General features: G+C 39.7%; 1 protein-coding gene across 2 annotated transcripts in view; it reads left to right on the forward strand.

Moving 5' to 3' along the window:
- Window positions 1-18,620, forward strand: part of b4galt2 (UDP-Gal:betaGlcNAc beta 1,4- galactosyltransferase, polypeptide 2) — a 239,931-nt gene that overhangs the window by 201,327 nt on the left and 19,984 nt on the right. For both annotated transcript variants that reach the window (XR_013974581.1, XM_080906855.1), the window contains exon 7: window positions 13,424-13,528. Coding sequence is in view for 1 of the 2 variants with exons in the window: in XM_080906855.1 (XP_080762981.1) it covers window positions 13,424-13,528 (105 nt within the window). In the remaining variant the exon portion in view is untranslated. The remainder of the gene's footprint in view (window positions 1-13,423; window positions 13,529-18,620) is intronic.

Raw genomic sequence — 18,620 nt, forward strand, 5'->3', positions numbered from 1 at the left:
TGTCCATGAAATCTGCCTCTGGTTCGTTAAAAGGAAACAAAGTTCATGGGTATGAAACGTGTAAGCAGTCGATGTGTCCACCAATCTCCATGTGCTCTTTCTTTGAAAACTGCTCTGGAAAGAGGAGCATCAGCTAAATGACTAAATCACCCCTTTATACTATCTGCTCTCTGCTCCAGCATCTTTGCCTCACTGTATTTTCTTCCTCCTCTCTAACCCTCCAGCTCTTCACATCTATTTTTTTCCTGTCTGCCTCTCTTCTTTCCCTCAAAGTAATTTTCCTCTCTTTATCCTGGTTTTGATGCCACGGGCTGTGGCCACTGCCTGAAACGGGTCCTGCTTGCTTAATGCCAGCCCGGGTGAACTAGCTGTCCCTGCTGCTCAGTGTGGCCTGAGCCTGTGGCAGAGAGGGCACATGCCACTTGCACAACTGTCAGCACCACTTCCTCCTTGGTGGCTATTGCTGAGAAAGAAGAAGAGAGAGGGAGTGTTTTCTTTCCTCACTATTCTCTCACCCTCTCTGAACATCCAGCATTAGCCTTAGTGTTCCTATCCCAAGGGCTTGAGTGCAAGACCAGCCTTCACCACACGTGCAGACGCTCACTCTTTCCACGCACCCTCCTTCCCTTGCCCTTTCCCCTTCCTCTCTGTAAACCTCCCAGCGGTGGCTTGCATCAGAGCCTGAGCCAGCATCATATGCACATGCAGCACAAGGACTGTGCATGTTTCTGTGAAGTCTTGACAATGGTGTAAGAATCGGGATATTTTTGGCTCAACACTTTGAGCAGCCTTTGGTAAGTTCAGTCACACGTCTAGGTTAAGAAGCTGTTTTCACCCTTGGGTCAGGTCAGCAGCAAACATCAAGTCTTTTATACCTTTTTTCCAGTTGCCCTGATTTATTCTTAGATCATTGTTTGACTTTGTTTCGTTAAACACACACGAGACGTACTGATACAAGTATATGTCAGTAAACCGATACCTAAAGATACAACAGATATTTGTACAAATACTTAGGATGTTGTTTTTTAGAGTATGGATTTATAAAGGAAGATAGGTAAAAATAGAGACGGGAGAAACATCCTTCAGCTCGTGCTTGTTGATGCTCCAAAGCCTGTCCACCAGAGGGCACTCTGCAATTTCCCTGTTAGCAATATGTGTTGAGTTGGGCAGAGTGTCAGTGAGTAAATAAATGACTAGACTAAATGTTATTAATCAGAATAATATCAGTATCAGTTTTAAAGTTGCTGTGTCGGCTGAGCTCTATTCTTTTGTATTTGGTAATATGAAATGGTCTTATTTTAAATGTGTGGTGGTAATAAAAAGACAATGTGACAGGAGAGTTTGGCGAGGGCCGGTACAATAATGAAGTGAGTAAGGGGATAGTTTCAGTTGTTCATGAGGCAAATCTTGTCTTACTAATGACCAAGAGATTTAAGAACATTTCCCCACACTTCATTCAGCAGCTTAAGTGTGCAGTAGCAAAAGAGACTATCAAGCACATGGATGGATGGATGGATCTTGTAAGAGCACGTCGACTTCACCTCAATCACCTTCACAATTTGTGAAAAAGATTTCTTTTCCCCCACCATTCGTGAAACAGCGACGCAACTCTACAAATGCTTTCAAGGACTGTCTGTCCAATAGTGCGTTATTATCCCCATTTTCTATATTATGTAATGCCTTCCCTCCTCTACTTCTCCAGCTTTTGACTTAGCTCCAGGTATGTGTTGTGAAAAATATGAAGAGTGCATTTTTGCTTAGCGAACAAAGAGTTTATCAACTTAGGGGTGACTGCAATAAGAGGAAAATGTCCAAGGTCCTTTAGGGAATTATGATAAATATCTTTTAATGCATGGCTGACAGCCATTTTTAAATTTTCCTCTGGTTTGGTAATTCAGTTATATATGCTCCGTGGACAAATTAAAGCATCCACAAGGCTTGGCAGGGAGAACAAAGAAGCCCCTGGGAAAAGAGAGAGTAAGCAGGCACATTTTTCTTATCATACGATACTTTCAATGTGACAGTCGCAGGAACAGAAGTCAACGCGACACGGTAGAGAGCACCTGCTTGATTCTAGAGTTGAATCAATGTAGGGTGAAAGCAAGGTGACGAAAAGAAGCAGCAGCAAACCGAAAGAGCTACATGAGTGTGGGGGCACTGATGAGTATAAACCAGGTCAGCTGGCTGATGTACATCCAGCAGCAGCAGATATTGTAATCTGTCTGAACTAATGTCCTGTGTGATTTTCTGGTGTATTAACTGGAAAAAAATTGTTATGGAACAATGAAAAAAAACTTGCCCTATCTATGGTTGGTTTTTGCCATCAGACATGTAAATGGTATAGCGCTTTTGTATAGCGCTTTTCTAGTCCATAGGACCCCAAAGCGCTTTACACTACATTCAGTCATTCACCCATTCACACACACATTCACGATAGCAAACTACATTGTAGCCACAGCTGCCCTGGGGCGCACTGACAGAGGCGAGGCTGCCGGACACAGGCGCCACCGGGCCCTCTGACCACCACCAGTAGGCAAACACGGGGTTAGTATCTTGCCCAAGGATATTTGGCATGCAGCCAGGAGGCAGCCTGGGATCGAACCACCGACCTTCTGATTAGTGGCTGACCTGCTCTGCCACCTGAGCTACAGCCTTTAAATGTCATTTAAAGGCTGTTGGAGCATGAGGATGGTGCTTCTTACAGCCTCAGCATTGTTCTGAAATCACATTGCAAAGACTTAGAGTCAGCAGATCTGTGCCTCTTTGGAGTCTCAATCCCCCAAACCACTGACAAAGTACAAATCCTAGGAGGTATTACTGATGCAAACCTGTATTTTTATCCAACCATCAGCAGCATCAGTGAAACAGCTACCAAGTCTTCTCAGAAATATTTTAAATATCAAATATTTTTGCCAACAGGAAACTATATTGCCCTTTTTTTATTTATATATCTATATATATCTATCTGTCTCTCTGTCTATCTGTGTCTATCTGTCTTTTGACTGGATCATAATGCAGTCTGCAGCAAATTGATGGAAGTTCCGAATATTCCAAAGAGCTTCTAAGAGATTATATTAGTGTAATTCTAAAAACATCTCTCTTGGCTACCTGTTGATTACAAAACTGGTTTAAAAAGTTTGCTTCTGATCTTTAAAATACTTAAATATGTTGACCTGTGATATACTCACAGCATGCTTCCAGTTTACCAACACAGCAGAGTCATTTTACAGTGCCATTTTGCACACACTATGATCGCACTACAAGCCCCATCTCAGGTCTTTGTGCATCTAGTCAATTCCCCATTAGCTTCCACTACATTGGCTACTTGCCCATCTCACCAAGATAAAGCTAACATCTTCCTACAACAGTCTGGTAATGATAACAAATTCGGGAGGACATAGTTTATCTAGTACACATCCTCACGTGCGTCTTTAAAAAAGCACTTTTTGAGTTATCTCTACGAACCACGCTGTTATGAAACTACCATAACTAAAAAAAATTTAAAAAGCAGAAGGCCATTCGTCAGTTTTCCCTCTCGCAGCACACAGATGTGCTAGTTCTGAAAGAAAAATCTTCCTCTATTATCACCCACTCTCTGCTGCACATCGTCCAACCTGCACCACAGCCACCCACTCCTCCTCTTCCTCTCCCAGCTCATTTCTGCACACAGAAGGGAACTGAGGCAGGACATCAGACTCAGCTCCCGTTTCTACTTCACTCCATTGCACTAGTACAATTAACTCCACTTGTGGGAATAAGAGAGGAGAGCTGGAGACATTTCTGATTAATCCAATCAAACAGGTCTATGGTACATGGGTTTGTGCATCTCCTCCGTCAAGAGTGCTGCAGAGCAATGAAACTTTTCAAGACCGATCTCTCTAGCGGACAGATATCTTTGTTAAGAAGGAAAAAGTGTTGGATAAGACATAAAATTAGAGCTTTTTGGGTGGTGGCTCTAGTAGTTAGGAAGACTTTGCTGGTTAATGGTTTCACAGCAGGAGTCCAACTGTGACTCAGCTTCTATGGAGCATTTTATTCCACTTATAATTGGTGTAATTGTGTGATTTTTTTTTTTCTTCATCACGACTGATTCAGAATAAAAGCTGTTGAGGTGAATGCTTTCAGTGTGAACACTGAGGCTGAGATGAGTAAGATCATATAGTGACCCTGGATTGCTTGCTTGCTGCAAAGTTTCTAATCAATCCCTTCTGAGTATATTGAGGAGGAGTTGCCAGACGACTATGAAGGTCCAGTTTGAAGGATGGTTTTACCACTTCCTTGTGTGACAATGTTCATGGTCTCTTGCAAAATGACATAAAATCAGCGTAGAAATGTCATATTATTTTATTTTATAAGGTTTTAAAAATGTCCATCTTGGTCTGTTCTTTTTGAAATCTTTTTTTTTTTTCTTTCTTTTGTTTTTGTTTTTTTTTTGCCTTTTTTCTGGGCTATGCATTCAAGCTAGCCTGGCCTGGCTCTAGCAGTGGGCACCAGTTTCCTGCTTCTGAGTGAGAAGAAGTTGAGCTGGGTCCATTGGCAGGGTCCATGGACTTGTACTGCGGTGCCTTCCAAGCCTAGGATCTGTAGCTTTAGCAGAAAGTTATATTAACCTGACTGGGCCACTATTTTCTGGTTTAAACTTTCCAGTTTGTTTAGGCCTGCTCCCACTGCAGTCTCCGTTCTGTTTTAGTCTCACAAGTGTGTGACCTGATGTGGTTTTCTGCTGTTGCAACCCATCTGCCTCGAGGCTGCATCCCGAGATATTTTTCTGCTCGGTTATAAAAAGCCATTATTTAAGTTACTGTGTACTGCCTTTCTGTCATCTCCATCCATGCTGGCCATTTTCCTCTGACTTTCCTCTAATCAAAAAGGCGTTTCTGTCCCCTGAACTGCCGATCCCTGATGTTTTCTTTTTTCTGAATGAACCCTAGACTGCCAAAGTCCACAGTGGTTCAAAAACACCCATACCAGCTCATGTAGGCCTGACAATTAAACCCAGTTTTGGTTTTGATATGAACATTAGCAGACTTTTCTAATATTTTATCTATTGCTGTGCTGCCACATGATCGGCCGACTGGGTAATTTCATGAGTAACCATCTATTACTAAGAACAGTTGTTGTTGTTGTTAACTTGAAAGGAATCAAAAACTGAACCTAATTTGTGAGTTTGTGAGAACTGTACCCTTCCAATCACATTAACTATGATTCCAATCATAACAGGACTTGATAAAGACTTGAAATAATAGTAAAATGGATTTTGTAATTTATGTCAATCAAATGTTCTATTTCTTTTTATATTCCTAATTAAGTTTTCAGTGACTGTCAGGTATTGAATAACTGACTCAGTTATGATGAATATGATGAATGTTAGTGGACTGTTATGGAAGAGAGTGCAAAACAGGGCAGGACCTTTTTTGTTAAGCTCAATATTTTGTAGTTTTATGAATAATTATGAAGTTATTCATCCATTAACTTATTTTCCAAACCTGTATCCATCTAGGGTCACAGGAGGGTTGGAACTGGTCCCAGATGATTTTGAGCCGTGGGGTACACTGTGGAACAGGTCCATTACAGGGCTAGCACAGAGAGAGGGAAAAACATGCACACTCGTATTTATATCTGCATCAAATTTCCCGTCACCTTGCATACATCCTGTTTCCATGTGAGAGGAAAATGGAGGAAACTGTACAGGTGACGGTGCTAGCCACAAAATCAGAAACTGTTTATATAATCTCATCATAGCACAATGAATCTTATAAAAGCACTGTGGCCTTCTTCTGTATTTTTTTTATCTCTTTAATCTGGCTGCTTTCGGTCTTTGCACTTGAGTCTCCAAAAAAAGTGCTGTAAGTTCCCCCCGAGTGGAGAATTCTTCAGCAGCCACCCACCTGCTGTGTTTCAGTGGAGGTGGCTGTTGAATGTGTTGTCTCTGGATTATATACATCACACAGAGTACGCTAAAGCTTTCCTCCCTGCAGCTCCGCTGTATCCTCACTGTCCTGTTCTTTCTTGCATAATAGTCACACTACGCTGTCACACTGTGTTACTGCCTCCTGCCTGTCAGAGCCGTGGAAAATATTCACTGTACTCATGTGTCACTTGAGTGTGTGTTGGTGTGTGCGCTCTAGATGATTTCTTTTCCTTTGGTCAAGCAAGGATGCAACTGCAAAAATAAAGAAATGCTAGTTCATTAGTTAGCATGCAAATCATTAATCCACATATGCATTCATAAGCATGCAAGGTCACAGCGGCAGAGGAGGGGTTTTTTGACATTTTTAGCTCTGTGTTGCGTCACACTGTACCAACCCTGAACTTCATTTATCTAACAGTGTGTGCCGGCGTTAAGCTGATGAATGTGGGTATGTGTGGAGTTATAACAGCTGCTTTTGCTTTCTTTCTATGTGTGCCTTTGTGCCTTCCTTTTCTGAACGAGTGTCTTTGACCAGCATTAATCATCGTGCAAAGTTTCATATTGACAAAATGAGGAGCTAGAGAGCTGGCCCACCCTCAGGGAGTGTTTCATGATGAAAAGAAGATTTTGAAAGCAGGCAGGGAAGGTAACAAGCAGTGATACAATGATGTAGCAGAGGATTTCTGAGCAGCCCTGATGCTGTTTTACACAAGCACGCTCGATCTTCTTATGTTTGAGAAGCCAGCAAACAAAGCTTAGCAGTGCTTCTGATCAGCTCAACACACGCACACACAGAAAAGTTTGGTGTAATTTATAGAGAAGTGTTAAACAATAGCAAATGTAGTTAAACATACACCCCCAGTATTCCAGTTAAATTCATAATACTCATAATATTCATAACGAGTGGTCCTCACCTGCATTCGTCTATTCAATCTGTTCATTTGGTGGCAGAAACAGGTGCCTGAAAACTGAAGTCTGCCTCCCATTCTACTTTTCTCAGTGCATGTTGGGAAAAGAGTGAATTTGTCATGGGGTTTGCTAGATGAGGACCTGATTGCAGGACAAGGTCGTAAGTCCATATGATGACTATAGAAAACAGCAATCCAACAGGAGGACAAACTGACTCTAAATGGGCTGGAAACACACAGAGATGACAAACTAATAAAGGACAAAAACAAGCTGACGCTATATATACACAGAAGAGAAATCAGGGCAGAGTGGAGTGAGCTGGGAGAAACGAGACAAAAACTAATCAAGATAATCAAGATAATGACAAGGGAGGAAGTAAAATTAAACATAAGGCACAAGAGACAAATGATTATCAAAATAAAACAGGAAATGAAAAACTGGAACACGGAACACAAGAGAACTTGGCACAGGAGGATAAAACAGAGGAAACTAATAACTGAAAACTGAAATTAGCCTAGCACAGAAATAAATCCCTGAACAATAAACAAATCAAGAACAAAAGAGAACAACAATAATCCGAAAGTCCAAAACTCAAACCCCAAAGCCCAGAACCTAGGATCATCACAGAACTCAATTAAATCAATCGAGTAATTTATCTACATTTTGAAGTAACTTGCTAGTAGCTCAGCTGGATTTATATTGGGTAGTGATTCAATTATTTAAATTACTTAACTGAACTTCTTTGGATAAAAGGAAATTTTGCTATAGTCTCACATGTATATTTTGATCTTATTTTAACAAAGTAAGTGTGACTTAATACTAAGCTGTTAAAATGAAGCTTTCCTGTAACTATAACAGTACAAAACAGTCGTTCTTATTATCAAAGAATGTAAGCTTTGTCTTCTTCTTCTTCTTCTTCTTCTTCTTCTTTTTTTAGCTTTTTTTAAAATTGTATTCATTTAAACAGCCATTTAGATAAAGGAGAGCGCAGATTTAAAAATGTCTGATTATGCCTTCACACTTCTTAAAACTTTCACATGGGACCTTTTTATATTTAAGGATTGCTTAATTATGTAATTAGAGTTGCTCCGAGACAATAATAACAGTAAAGGACTGAACTAAATTTAATAATACAATACATTACAAATTTACAAACTATAAGAAATAGCTCAATTACAAATATCCAGTATGTTACAGAGACCTATATGATTGACATTTTACTCTGAACTGTAAAACTTTGTTATTTGTTATTTTCACTGTAGATGATGTGCAAAAGGGTGTAACTATTGCACTGTGGAATGACTTCCTGTGTCGTTCAGTGGTGCATTTGGGTAACCTCAGTCTCTCACTGAACATCATTTCCCTAATTTCCTTCGGGATTAATAAAGTATTCTGATTCTGATCATGCAGTGGGTGGGAAGTATTGTCCAGCATCGTCCTTATCTTGGACAAAATTTGCCTCTCCAGCAGGGGGCCTAATATGTACCCTTAGGCCCCATCCTTGATTCAGACACTGTCTTTCCCTTTTCACATAAATGGCCTCCTTGACTGCCCTCTCAAACCAGCGTTCCTCCCTCTCCAGAATGTGTACATCCTCATCATTGAAAGAGTGGCCACTGGCCTGCAGTGATCGGACACCATCTTTCCCCATCTTACAATGCTGTGATTGCAGCCATTCTCCAACTCTGTGCATGGTACTCCATTGATCAGTAGTTCTTGATCAATGGTCATGACAATGCATCAAAAGAGGTAGACGATGACATCCTCATCTCCAAGGCAGGCCTGGTAAACTGAAGGGGATCCTGATGTGGCCTTAAAAAGAAGTTGTAGCTGGTCAAGGATGAGTCTTTCCAGGGTGTGTATGGCGTGGGAAGTCAGTGCTACAGGCCTGTAATCCATGCGTAGTATTCCAGTTTTTTTCACAAGTACTATATTAAAAAGTACAGTTTAAATATAATTAAGGTCACATTTATTCCACTTTACACCAGAGTGGCATATTGTCACTGCATTTATCTTAAATCCCTTCGAAACTTCTCAGAGGATTAATTTTAATGACAGGTGGTAAACAGTTTTACCCATGAGGTAAAACTGTTGAATATTCTATGAGACACTAAAGGCTAGAAAATAGTACAAAATAATTTTTGATTCACATTAAAGCATCAATCTGAATAATGCAGCATTTAATAATTTAGCCTTGAGAACTATTGAGCTTTCTTAGTAAATAGAGCTGTTATTTTGTCCTTTTTCTATAGCAGGCCTCTACCTGCAACAGTTTTTATGCTGTGTCATCTATATTTTCACTTACGGAAGTTCTGGGAGACTCTTCTGAAAGTACCATTACCAGTCTGAAAAACAGCCAGCTATGAAGCTGTCTGTATGGCAAAGGGTGAAACGAATTGTTGATTTACTCAAAAATTCTTTCGTGACGTGAATCTCTGAATATAAAAATAAGATGCTGAGATTTGTACTGATTCAGATGAAGGAGAAAGGATTCACCCCGGGCGAGCCTTAGCTACACTCTCTGCAGGGTAACAGGCAAAAAAAAAAGATTATTTTAAAGATGCAGAACTATGCATAATATAAAACTAAGCTCAGAGAAGGACTGCTTTGCTCACTTTCAAACCCACACATTATTTGCACCATAATAACTCTCAAAATTATGCAAATGCATTCATGCTCACATGTGCACACACACTGACAAAGCAGTTATCTATGCGTGGCTGCTAAATCAGCAAAGTCCCCGAGATTTGAGAGAAAAATAAAGAAAAAGAGGCTAAAATCTCTTATTTAGTTTTTCAATGAATTTATTTATGGGGTTGTTTTGATGGAGTTTGGGTTTCTCTTACAGGCTGATGTGCTTTTGATGGCATGGTGCTCCATTCGGGGTTATTTACATTTTGCTAGTCTGTAGAGAAGATGAGAGGTGAGAAAGAAAAGGGAACGTGAAGAGAAGGAGATGAACACGGAGAAAGTACAGACAAGAGGGGGAGATGAGGAAGGGTGGGGAGGAGAAAAAAGGTGAAAATAAGCATACTGTGAAGAAGAAAATGCACAGAGGGGAGTAGCAAGGTGAAAAGAAAACAAGGAGCATGAGTAGGTAGGTGAAAGCCATTTTTACACATTCACTTCAGCCCTGTACTTTTATACACATTACCCAACGGAGGTGCAAATGAGAAAGCAAATGTACTGTGCAATCAGACTGGACATTAACGATCTTTACCCTCACTTCCAATATTGGTATAGCACTGGTAATAGTCCGGGGTATTCGCAACTATTGAGTGGTCATCCTGTCTTCTGCCTCATACACACTCAAGCAGCACCCTCCTCTAAACCATACAAAGTATTTCGGGAAGAGAGAAGGCTGTTAGTGCTAACTGTATACTGTTGTTAGCTGCATTTGAGGAAGAGCAATTCCCTGACCTGATTCTTTACACATTTTCCAAAGTTAATGTGTGGAAATACCTTTAGAGATGGTCAGGGAGGGAAAGGAGTGGATATGAAAAGAGGCAGAGATTGAGTTAAACTGATAAATCAGTAAAACTGAGTTTAGCATCAGTGCAAAGGTGCTGACTGCTGTGACTCTATCCAGTCCACAAAAAAATCACTTCCCTCTGTAATACCAATTTAACTGAAGACACACATTTGAGAAATGTAGCTTTTTAATTTGTATTTTTACTGAGGGCTACATGAGAAGAGGAGGCAGTTAGCTTAGCCCTAGCTTAACAGTTGGAAAAGCTATTGGAGCAGAAGAGTTCAAAAATATACACTTTCAAAAATTTGATGAAAAAACTTGAACAGTGCTACACAAATAAAGGTATATTTATATAGCAATGTCTAGTGGTGCTAAATGTTATCGCTACTAGGCTGCAGCTATGGTTATATAGCAGTTAGCTAGGTTTTAAATTTGGTCTTTTTATTGAATATTATTTATTTGTGGATATATATCATAATATCTATCAGTTTTGCCTTCACATAACCGCTAACCAAATTAGATAAACTTGTCCTACGTTTTGAAATAGTGGCAGTGTAGGATAAAGTAAATCAGGCTCATAGTTTGCAGTGAACACGTCCACTTACATGCAAATAAATACTCTGATACTCTTCAAAACTGTGCTTAGGAGAATGTTTGTTCTGTTTCTGATTTGTGTTACAGTTTTCCTATCGCTTAACTAGTAGTTAGCGAGTACTGGCAGATAGGTCATTATCACTCATGTCATATACAAGGAACCATGGGAATCTGTTAGCAACCAAAGTAATAACTTGCTTGCCAGTTGGGGAATATTTATACTATAGAGCTTTTTAATTGGTTAATTGGTCTCTTTTTTGTTTAAAGTTAAGCCTAATATCTAGCTCCATACACCAAATGAATACAATTTAGAAAGAAAAGGAATAGCTACATATTTTCTCAACATGAGGTTGAATGTTTTCACATTTTATTGAGTCACTAAAGTGAATAAATTGAATTTTCAAGTCATTTGTGTGGGGTTGAATAAATTCACCACTTCTTAACCAAAGATATTTTTATTATAAAATGTGTTTTTTCACCATGCCAATTAGATATGATTCTTTGACACAAAAGCACTTCACAAAGCACCGACTTTAACCTTCAGCAGACTGTGCAAACATTTGGAATCAGCTTTTAAAAACTCAGGTAAAGAGAACAAAACTGAAGGTGAGAGTAATGAGCAGATTCAAAAAGAGAAAGGTATGAATAAGATAAACGAGGATGTAACAAGTAGAGGAGAAGAAAAAAGGGAAAGCTCTGCATTGAAAGTCTAGAATACACGTGAAGTTGCTGCGGAGCAATATCAGGCATGGATGATTTTTAAGACAAAGAGACTGCACGAATCAGAGCGTTACAATAAATAAGAATCGCTCATTCAGTATCCGTTATGCCGTCTCGGGTATGAATATCAATGTCTCTGGAAGCCTATGGTTTTAAACTGGGCTTTATGTGGAGCAGAGATGTTGTTTGTGTTGTCTACATCCCATTTGCTGTTGCATTAGATATAAATCTCTGTGCCGAGTTGGCTCTGTGTTGAATCCTAGTAATACAATGTTACCACTGTTTCTAAAAGTTCTGATCCCAAACTTTACAGGGAAACACACCGCTAATGCTCCCCTTATTCCCAGCTGATGTCCCCAGAGTTCGAGAGTGGAGATTGATTGGTTGGATCGTTTATGTTTGTGGTATACAAGTATCATTGCTGTGTTCGTTTTTAGCTTCCTTTGCTTTGCAATGTCCTGTCTAGGTGAGTTATGACCCTTTAAGGATGGGACTAAGAGTTCGATGTGAAGGGCAGAAGTCAAAATAGCCGATACACCACCACAAATTCTTTCCTGTTAGCAAGAATAGTCAGTTATTGTGAGATATGTATAGATTTAATGTGTCTTACAGCAATATTTTAGCACAAATATTGATTAGCTGTACAGTCTGTTAATAGAGTTGTCAGTTGCTGTAATGATTTTTTTGCCCTTCCTGGCCTTGAATGGACCCAGGGATACCTAATGAAGACCATAGCAGATTATAAACGAACACAACATTAAATTTCTGTTCTCATATTCTCCTTTCTTTTTTCTTGGTCTCTGCAAGGTTTATCCAATTCTCAGTAGACTCACAGAGTAGCATTGCATAACTATCACTTCCGAGGAACAAAATTAACCTTTTCACAGTTTTCTCTATAACATGTGCATCACAGAAGTGCACATATTGGGGTTCGAAAGTTAATTATTTGGTTGCAAAAGCTGGCAGGAAAATCTAAAAAGTGCGTTGTGCAGTAACTGACGCAGCTACACGACAGATGATGGGAAATAAGGGCCTTTCTCTCAGTGCTGCTGAGCGTTTGGTGTGACAGATGGATAGCCAAAATCCACGATTCTCCAAAGTTCGGCTAAAGCTGCAGTAATGAGAAGCTTCAGCTGTTTGACGACAAACACACATGAGACTAAGTCAGTGGGAACACCACGGGGGGATTTTGTACTAAAAAGGCAAAATTAAGCAGCCGCATTTATTGATTTGTTTTGAAGCAAAACATTTGCTCGCTCTCGCTTCTATTATATGAGGAATTCCTGCTTTTGTTGACTCTCTATTAATATAAACACAAGTTGAACATATCACATTTTATTATTGATTATTTTCATACAACTTACTAAATGTGTGGATTTCCAGCTTTTCTGTTGTGTGTGACAAACATTTTTATTATTTTTGTTTACTATTCATCAGGTTCGGGCATTTAAAACATTATTTCAAGGATTAGATATTTGAAACAGGTATTTTAAAGGATTTTTTTCCCACTTTTTGTAGACTAAATAATTTCTTCTCACAGCAGAAGTGCTGTCATCTCAGGCTTCGGCTTTGGGAACTTGCGATTTCCATAAATTGATTCTCTTTGCTGTTGATTTAATAAAATAGCTGATAGATAACATAAAAAGTTGCAGCCTCGCTATATTTCTTCATTAATGTGTTCTCCCTCTCCTTGTCTTCCAGCTCTGTTTGTTACAGTGTTTTCCTCAATAATCAGCATGTTTTCTCTCTCACCTGCTCTTTGGCTCAGTTTGTTTCCTTTTCTCTAATAGATTCTGTTCTATCTGCATGTGTTGCAGGATCACTCTGAATGGGATGAAGGTGTCTAGGCCAGACGTTCGCATCGGCCGCTACAGAATGATTAAGCACGAGAGAGACAAACACAACGAGCCCAACCCACAGAGGTACTGCATCATTGTCTGAAGTCGTTCTCCGGCTTTATATTCGGATCGATCGCGCCGCTTTTGTTTCACAGCTACTCGGTTCAGACGTTTCTTTCTGAATTTTTCATTTCAGTTTGAAAGAATTATGATCGCGTGGCACTGCAGAAGTCATCAGTGGCGTGGCTTTATAATTAATGTTTCCTACAGTGCAATTTACTGCTCTGAAATGTGAGGCAGTGTTATGGGCAGCAGTGGGTCTCCTGTTCACTGCTGTCGTCCAGATTATCCACTGTCACTCTGTCCAGTTTTGCAAAACTTAAATGTTAAGGATACTTTAACCTTTAATCAGAGGTGTTTAAATGAGGACTTGACCTTTATTTTTAGCAGTTTCTTACACCGTGCACATTCACACTTGGGAGTTCCCTACAACTGACAAGTACTGCAGCTTGTCATAAGAAACGGTGGGCAAAAGGAAAATTGTTTTAGAAAAGACTTAACTTTATATATTACTTCACTAGTGGCATCTTTACAGCCTGACTGATGCAGTTTGGAGCAATTATTTTTAACTTGCTGAGGAAAACCAGAGAATGGAAAATGTCTCAAATGAGGCTGATCATTTAGTGCCAACATTTAGACATAAAAAAAACATGTTTGATTTTTCTATACTCCAGTGATTTCATATCACTCTTAACCCTGAAAACTGTGATCCAGGGAAATGTACACAGTAATATCACTGTACTGTATATGCAGTACTGTGCAAAAGTCTTGCTCCTCTCAGTTTAATATTTGCCAAGAAGCCAGAGGAGGGTTTTTTCAGTTCTCCAGGCTTTCTGAAGCTCTTTCAGTTTTTCTTTGCTGCTTTTTCACTCCAGTCTGTGTACAAGGTGATTTTCAGAAGATTTTTTAAGCCACTTATTGCTGACCTATGAATCATTCAAACACAAAAAGGCACCTAACTCAAGGATGAACCAGTGTTCGTTCTACACATATTACACACTTAAGCAAATTTATTTGTATCATTAGGCACTTTGTAACGAGCACCCTGTCACAAAAACACATTTATTCCCATTTTCTTTAGTTGAATATACAAAAATGCCAAGCACATCAGTAGGACAAGTATGAAATACTATTTTTGCACCAAGTTGACTCCCAAAGAGTTATTTGTCATTCCTGCCTGTCAGGTCAGGAGAGAGGTACAACAGTGAGTGTCGAGAGCATTCTGTAAAACACAGTGAAGGTCACGACTTGGGGCTGCATTTCAGTCAGTGGTGCTGGATGGAAATCATGAACGTGAAGAAGCGCCATCAGATTTTGATCCACTATGCAATGCTATCTCTCAGTCTCTCAGTGCAGGTGTAAACAACATGAGTGAAACGTTTTACTCATAGTAGGATATTAAAATATTTAAGCAATAGCCCGATGTCATGCAAGAAGACAAGGCGGCATGTTAACTAAATAAAATCTGTGTGGCTCAAAGGTGTGATTATAAATTCTTGTTGAACCCTTATTGATTGAAAGTAATCTAATAATAGGCAAATAGTAATATGAGCGTTGTGGCTCTTGTAAGTGTAGAGAATCCTAGATGGAAACTTCATGCCTAAAAGTATCAGATGACTGAACAAAATATAAATAAAACAAACCTCTGAAGGCCACAGCTCAACCTTGGTGGTCACTAAAGATTGTGCGATTGATTTTTAAATGCCAGGAACAAAACACTTTCACTAAACCAAAAATTGCTTTTCAGAGATACAGCCCAGGGGCTTAAATGTTGCTCTTTTGGCTACACCCATTTAAATTGCTTTTCAGACAAATGCGTAAAAACCTTCCCCTATAAGTGTGTTATTTTATGGTTTGATGAATGAGACCCAATATGCAGAGATGAGCCCTTCTAGACACATTAATCACCAGGAGTATAGCACCTCACATTAAGCTGCTTAAATGTGGATTATCACTGTTTATTCTCCTCTAAGAGCCCCCGTTTTCATGCCTGAATAGACTGGGCAACTATGCCTCTCAACACAAAAAATCAATAGCTGCTGTGGCTCCGGCTGAATGGAGACATAGTGAAATCTGTTGTCTCCTCCAGTAACATTTTAGTTTGATCTCATGTGACATTATTATGTTTCACCATTCTGACAAACTGCTGCCTCATGGTGGAGTGAGGTCTGGTTTAGTTGTAGCTCCTAAATTGGTTTATAAGAAGATTAAAAACTGCTGGCAACAAGAGCCATGAGTGAAAGAGTATTGACTGTGTTTGCTGGAGCCAGACAAATTCTGACCAGCTTGATTTGAATTTTGAAGATAGCCTGTGAGCGCTGCGTCTGATACATTGTTAAAGTTTTTGTTTAATGAGCTAGCCTGAATGGGATCAATAGCTCTTTTTACAAGAGAGGCTTTTATACAGCTTGTGAAAAAAATTACAAACAGCAAAACACATCAAAAACAGTCACAGAGCTCTGAAAAGGTGCTTCATAAAAAGTTTGGACAATACGCCAAGGTCAGTCTAAACTAAAAGAAAGCTTCACAAAGGTATCTTCGAGAATTATTTTGTAATCAAAAACTGAATTTGAAAACTTTCACTTTTTTTCTTCTTTTAAAATAAACTTCAGATAAACTTTCAAAGCATGCATTCTCTGGGTACTACAGCTTTCTCCTTCAGTCAAAAGACATGCTCGTTATTTTGGTTGGATTCTAAAATTAGCTGTAAGTGTGGATGTGAGCGTAACTGGTTGTCTGTCTCTTAGCCCTACGACAGACTTGGGTCCTGTCTGGTTTGTAGGGATCTACCTTGCCTCTTACCTCACAACTGCTCGAATAGCCTCGAGCCCCACCACGAGCCTGAGCTGCAAAAGCTGAAGTGTTGTATATAGTTTTTATTTTTATCTTGTTGGTAACTCATTAACTAACAAACAAATCAAGTCACAGCTATTGCACACCTTTAATACTTACTTGTATGCGACAAATTAAAGGAAATATGTTTTGTTGGTTTCCATCTTCATATTTTTATTCTCGGACTGTCCTAGAGCAGCTTTGTATGAGTCACAGTTCAAAATAATCCTTCTTTATCATAAACTGGAGCTTGGTGCATCCGCTTTGTTCAGACCTGAAAGATGCCGTTTCAGCTCCTCTCCCTTTAAGGTCAAGGAGGACCTTAAAAGCAGAGTTTCAGCTTTCTTCTGATTGGCTGCTCAACACGGACAAAACTTTGAAAAACACATGGGCGGGCTAATTTTTCCACAGCCAATGCTATGTGAGGCAGGTGACCTCATTATGGATTTCTGCTCTGAGACAAGAGTTAAAAAATAAAAACACACAAAACCACTTTGTCACTGGGTTGAGAAACCCCCAGGCTGGGCAACTCCCCGCTTATTCTTCACTTTCTTCTTTTTGCTGCTCCCTTTCGGGGTCATGACAGCGGATTATCTGCCTCCATCTTAGCTAACCCTAGGATCCTCCTCTGTCACACCGACCCTCTGCATGTCCTCCTTCACTACTGCCTTCACTGTGGTCGCCTTTTTTTCTTCCTACCTAGCAGCTCCACCTTCAATATCCTTTGTCCAGTATATCCACTATCTCGCCTCTGCACATGTCCAAACCATCTCGCCCTTGCCTTTCGAACTTTGTCCCCAAACTGCTCAAGCTGAGCTGTCTCTCTGAGGTACTCACTTCTAATCTTGTCCATCCTGTTTAGTTTCAGTGAAAATCTTCATGTGCCACCTCCAGGTCTACCTCCTGTCTTGTTCTTAGTGCCGCTGTCTCCAAACCATACATCATAGCAGGTTTCACTACCATTTTGTAAAAGATCCCTTTTACTCTTGACGATATCTTTCTGCAGTCACTGCTTTCACCTCTGAACCTCCTGCCTTTTCTTCTCTCTCGCTATCTCTTAACATGTCTTCACCGCTTTCTTCTTTTATTGTTTTAGGCTAACAGTAGCACAATGTCCACCAGCACACTGTTGGCCACAAAGAGGGTCGTTGTTAACCCAGACTCGGACCGATCCTGTATGAAAATGACACATAAAGAATGAGACATGCTTCATTTGGCCAAGATTTTACGCTCTTCCTGATGCAGCCCTCCCCGTTTATCTGGACTTGGTACCATCAATAGGAGTACACTGGTTGCATTATTTAAACTTTTCTCCATGTTGTTATGAGCATACACCATTGTAGCAGTATATGACTGAAGATAAGAAAAGCATAATAGGCCCCTTTCAACATGGAAAAGCTGAACTCTTGTCTCCTGCAGTAAGGAGATCTGAGGCATCTGTCATGCGATGGGGAGGTAGGATTTGACTTCACTTGTACCCTGAGAGGGAACGGTCACTGCAAATCCATACAAAATACCCATAAATATATTATATTATATTATACTATAAATATGAATTGGATACCTTAAAGAGAACCTTTTTGTCTCCTCTTAACCTTAAATATGTAACATGACTTTTGGTCTTTTCTTAGTTTTTTGTTTTATTAAATCTCTTCCTTTCTTCATGCCAGTCTCCTATTACAACCTGTAAGGTAATAAATAAATAAATATAAAAAAATAAAATCACCTGAAACAAAATGGAAAGATTTTTTTTTTCATGCTTCACGACTACAGAAGTAGAGATGTCAGACGTCCATCTAGATGTAGTTTAACTTCAAACTTAACAATCTGTCCTGGAAAAAGGCGGCAGGAACTTGAATGCAAAGATGTCTAAAATAACCAGGCCTGTTTAATGTGTCATCTATCATTGTTTTGTGTATGTGTGTATATGTGAAAGTGTGTGTGTTTGACTCAGAGAGAAAGATTCAACGATCCCTCTGTAATTGCCTGCTGAAATGACACCGTTAGAAATAGGAGCCCGCTAGGTCAAAGTGGTCTAGTTGCCTTCATCAAAATCAATAAATCAGCCAGTGGACTGAAAGAGAGAGGGAGAGAGTGTTTGTGTATGTGCACACACTCGTGCGTGTGTCTGATTGATACCTTTTTGTCGTTTTCCTCCTCGTCTTGATGGTCATTCTGGACTCTATAGACCATAGACCACACTTCCTCAATAAGAGGTGACACCAACAGGGACGCTATTTATTTGAGGTCGATGCATTATTCATAACTGTGGCGAGGGGCAGAA

Source organism: Rhamphochromis sp. 'chilingali', assembly GCF_963969265.1.
Source record: "Rhamphochromis sp. 'chilingali' genome assembly, chromosome: 16".
Classification (NCBI taxonomy): domain Eukaryota; kingdom Metazoa; phylum Chordata; class Actinopteri; order Cichliformes; family Cichlidae; genus Rhamphochromis; species Rhamphochromis sp. 'chilingali'.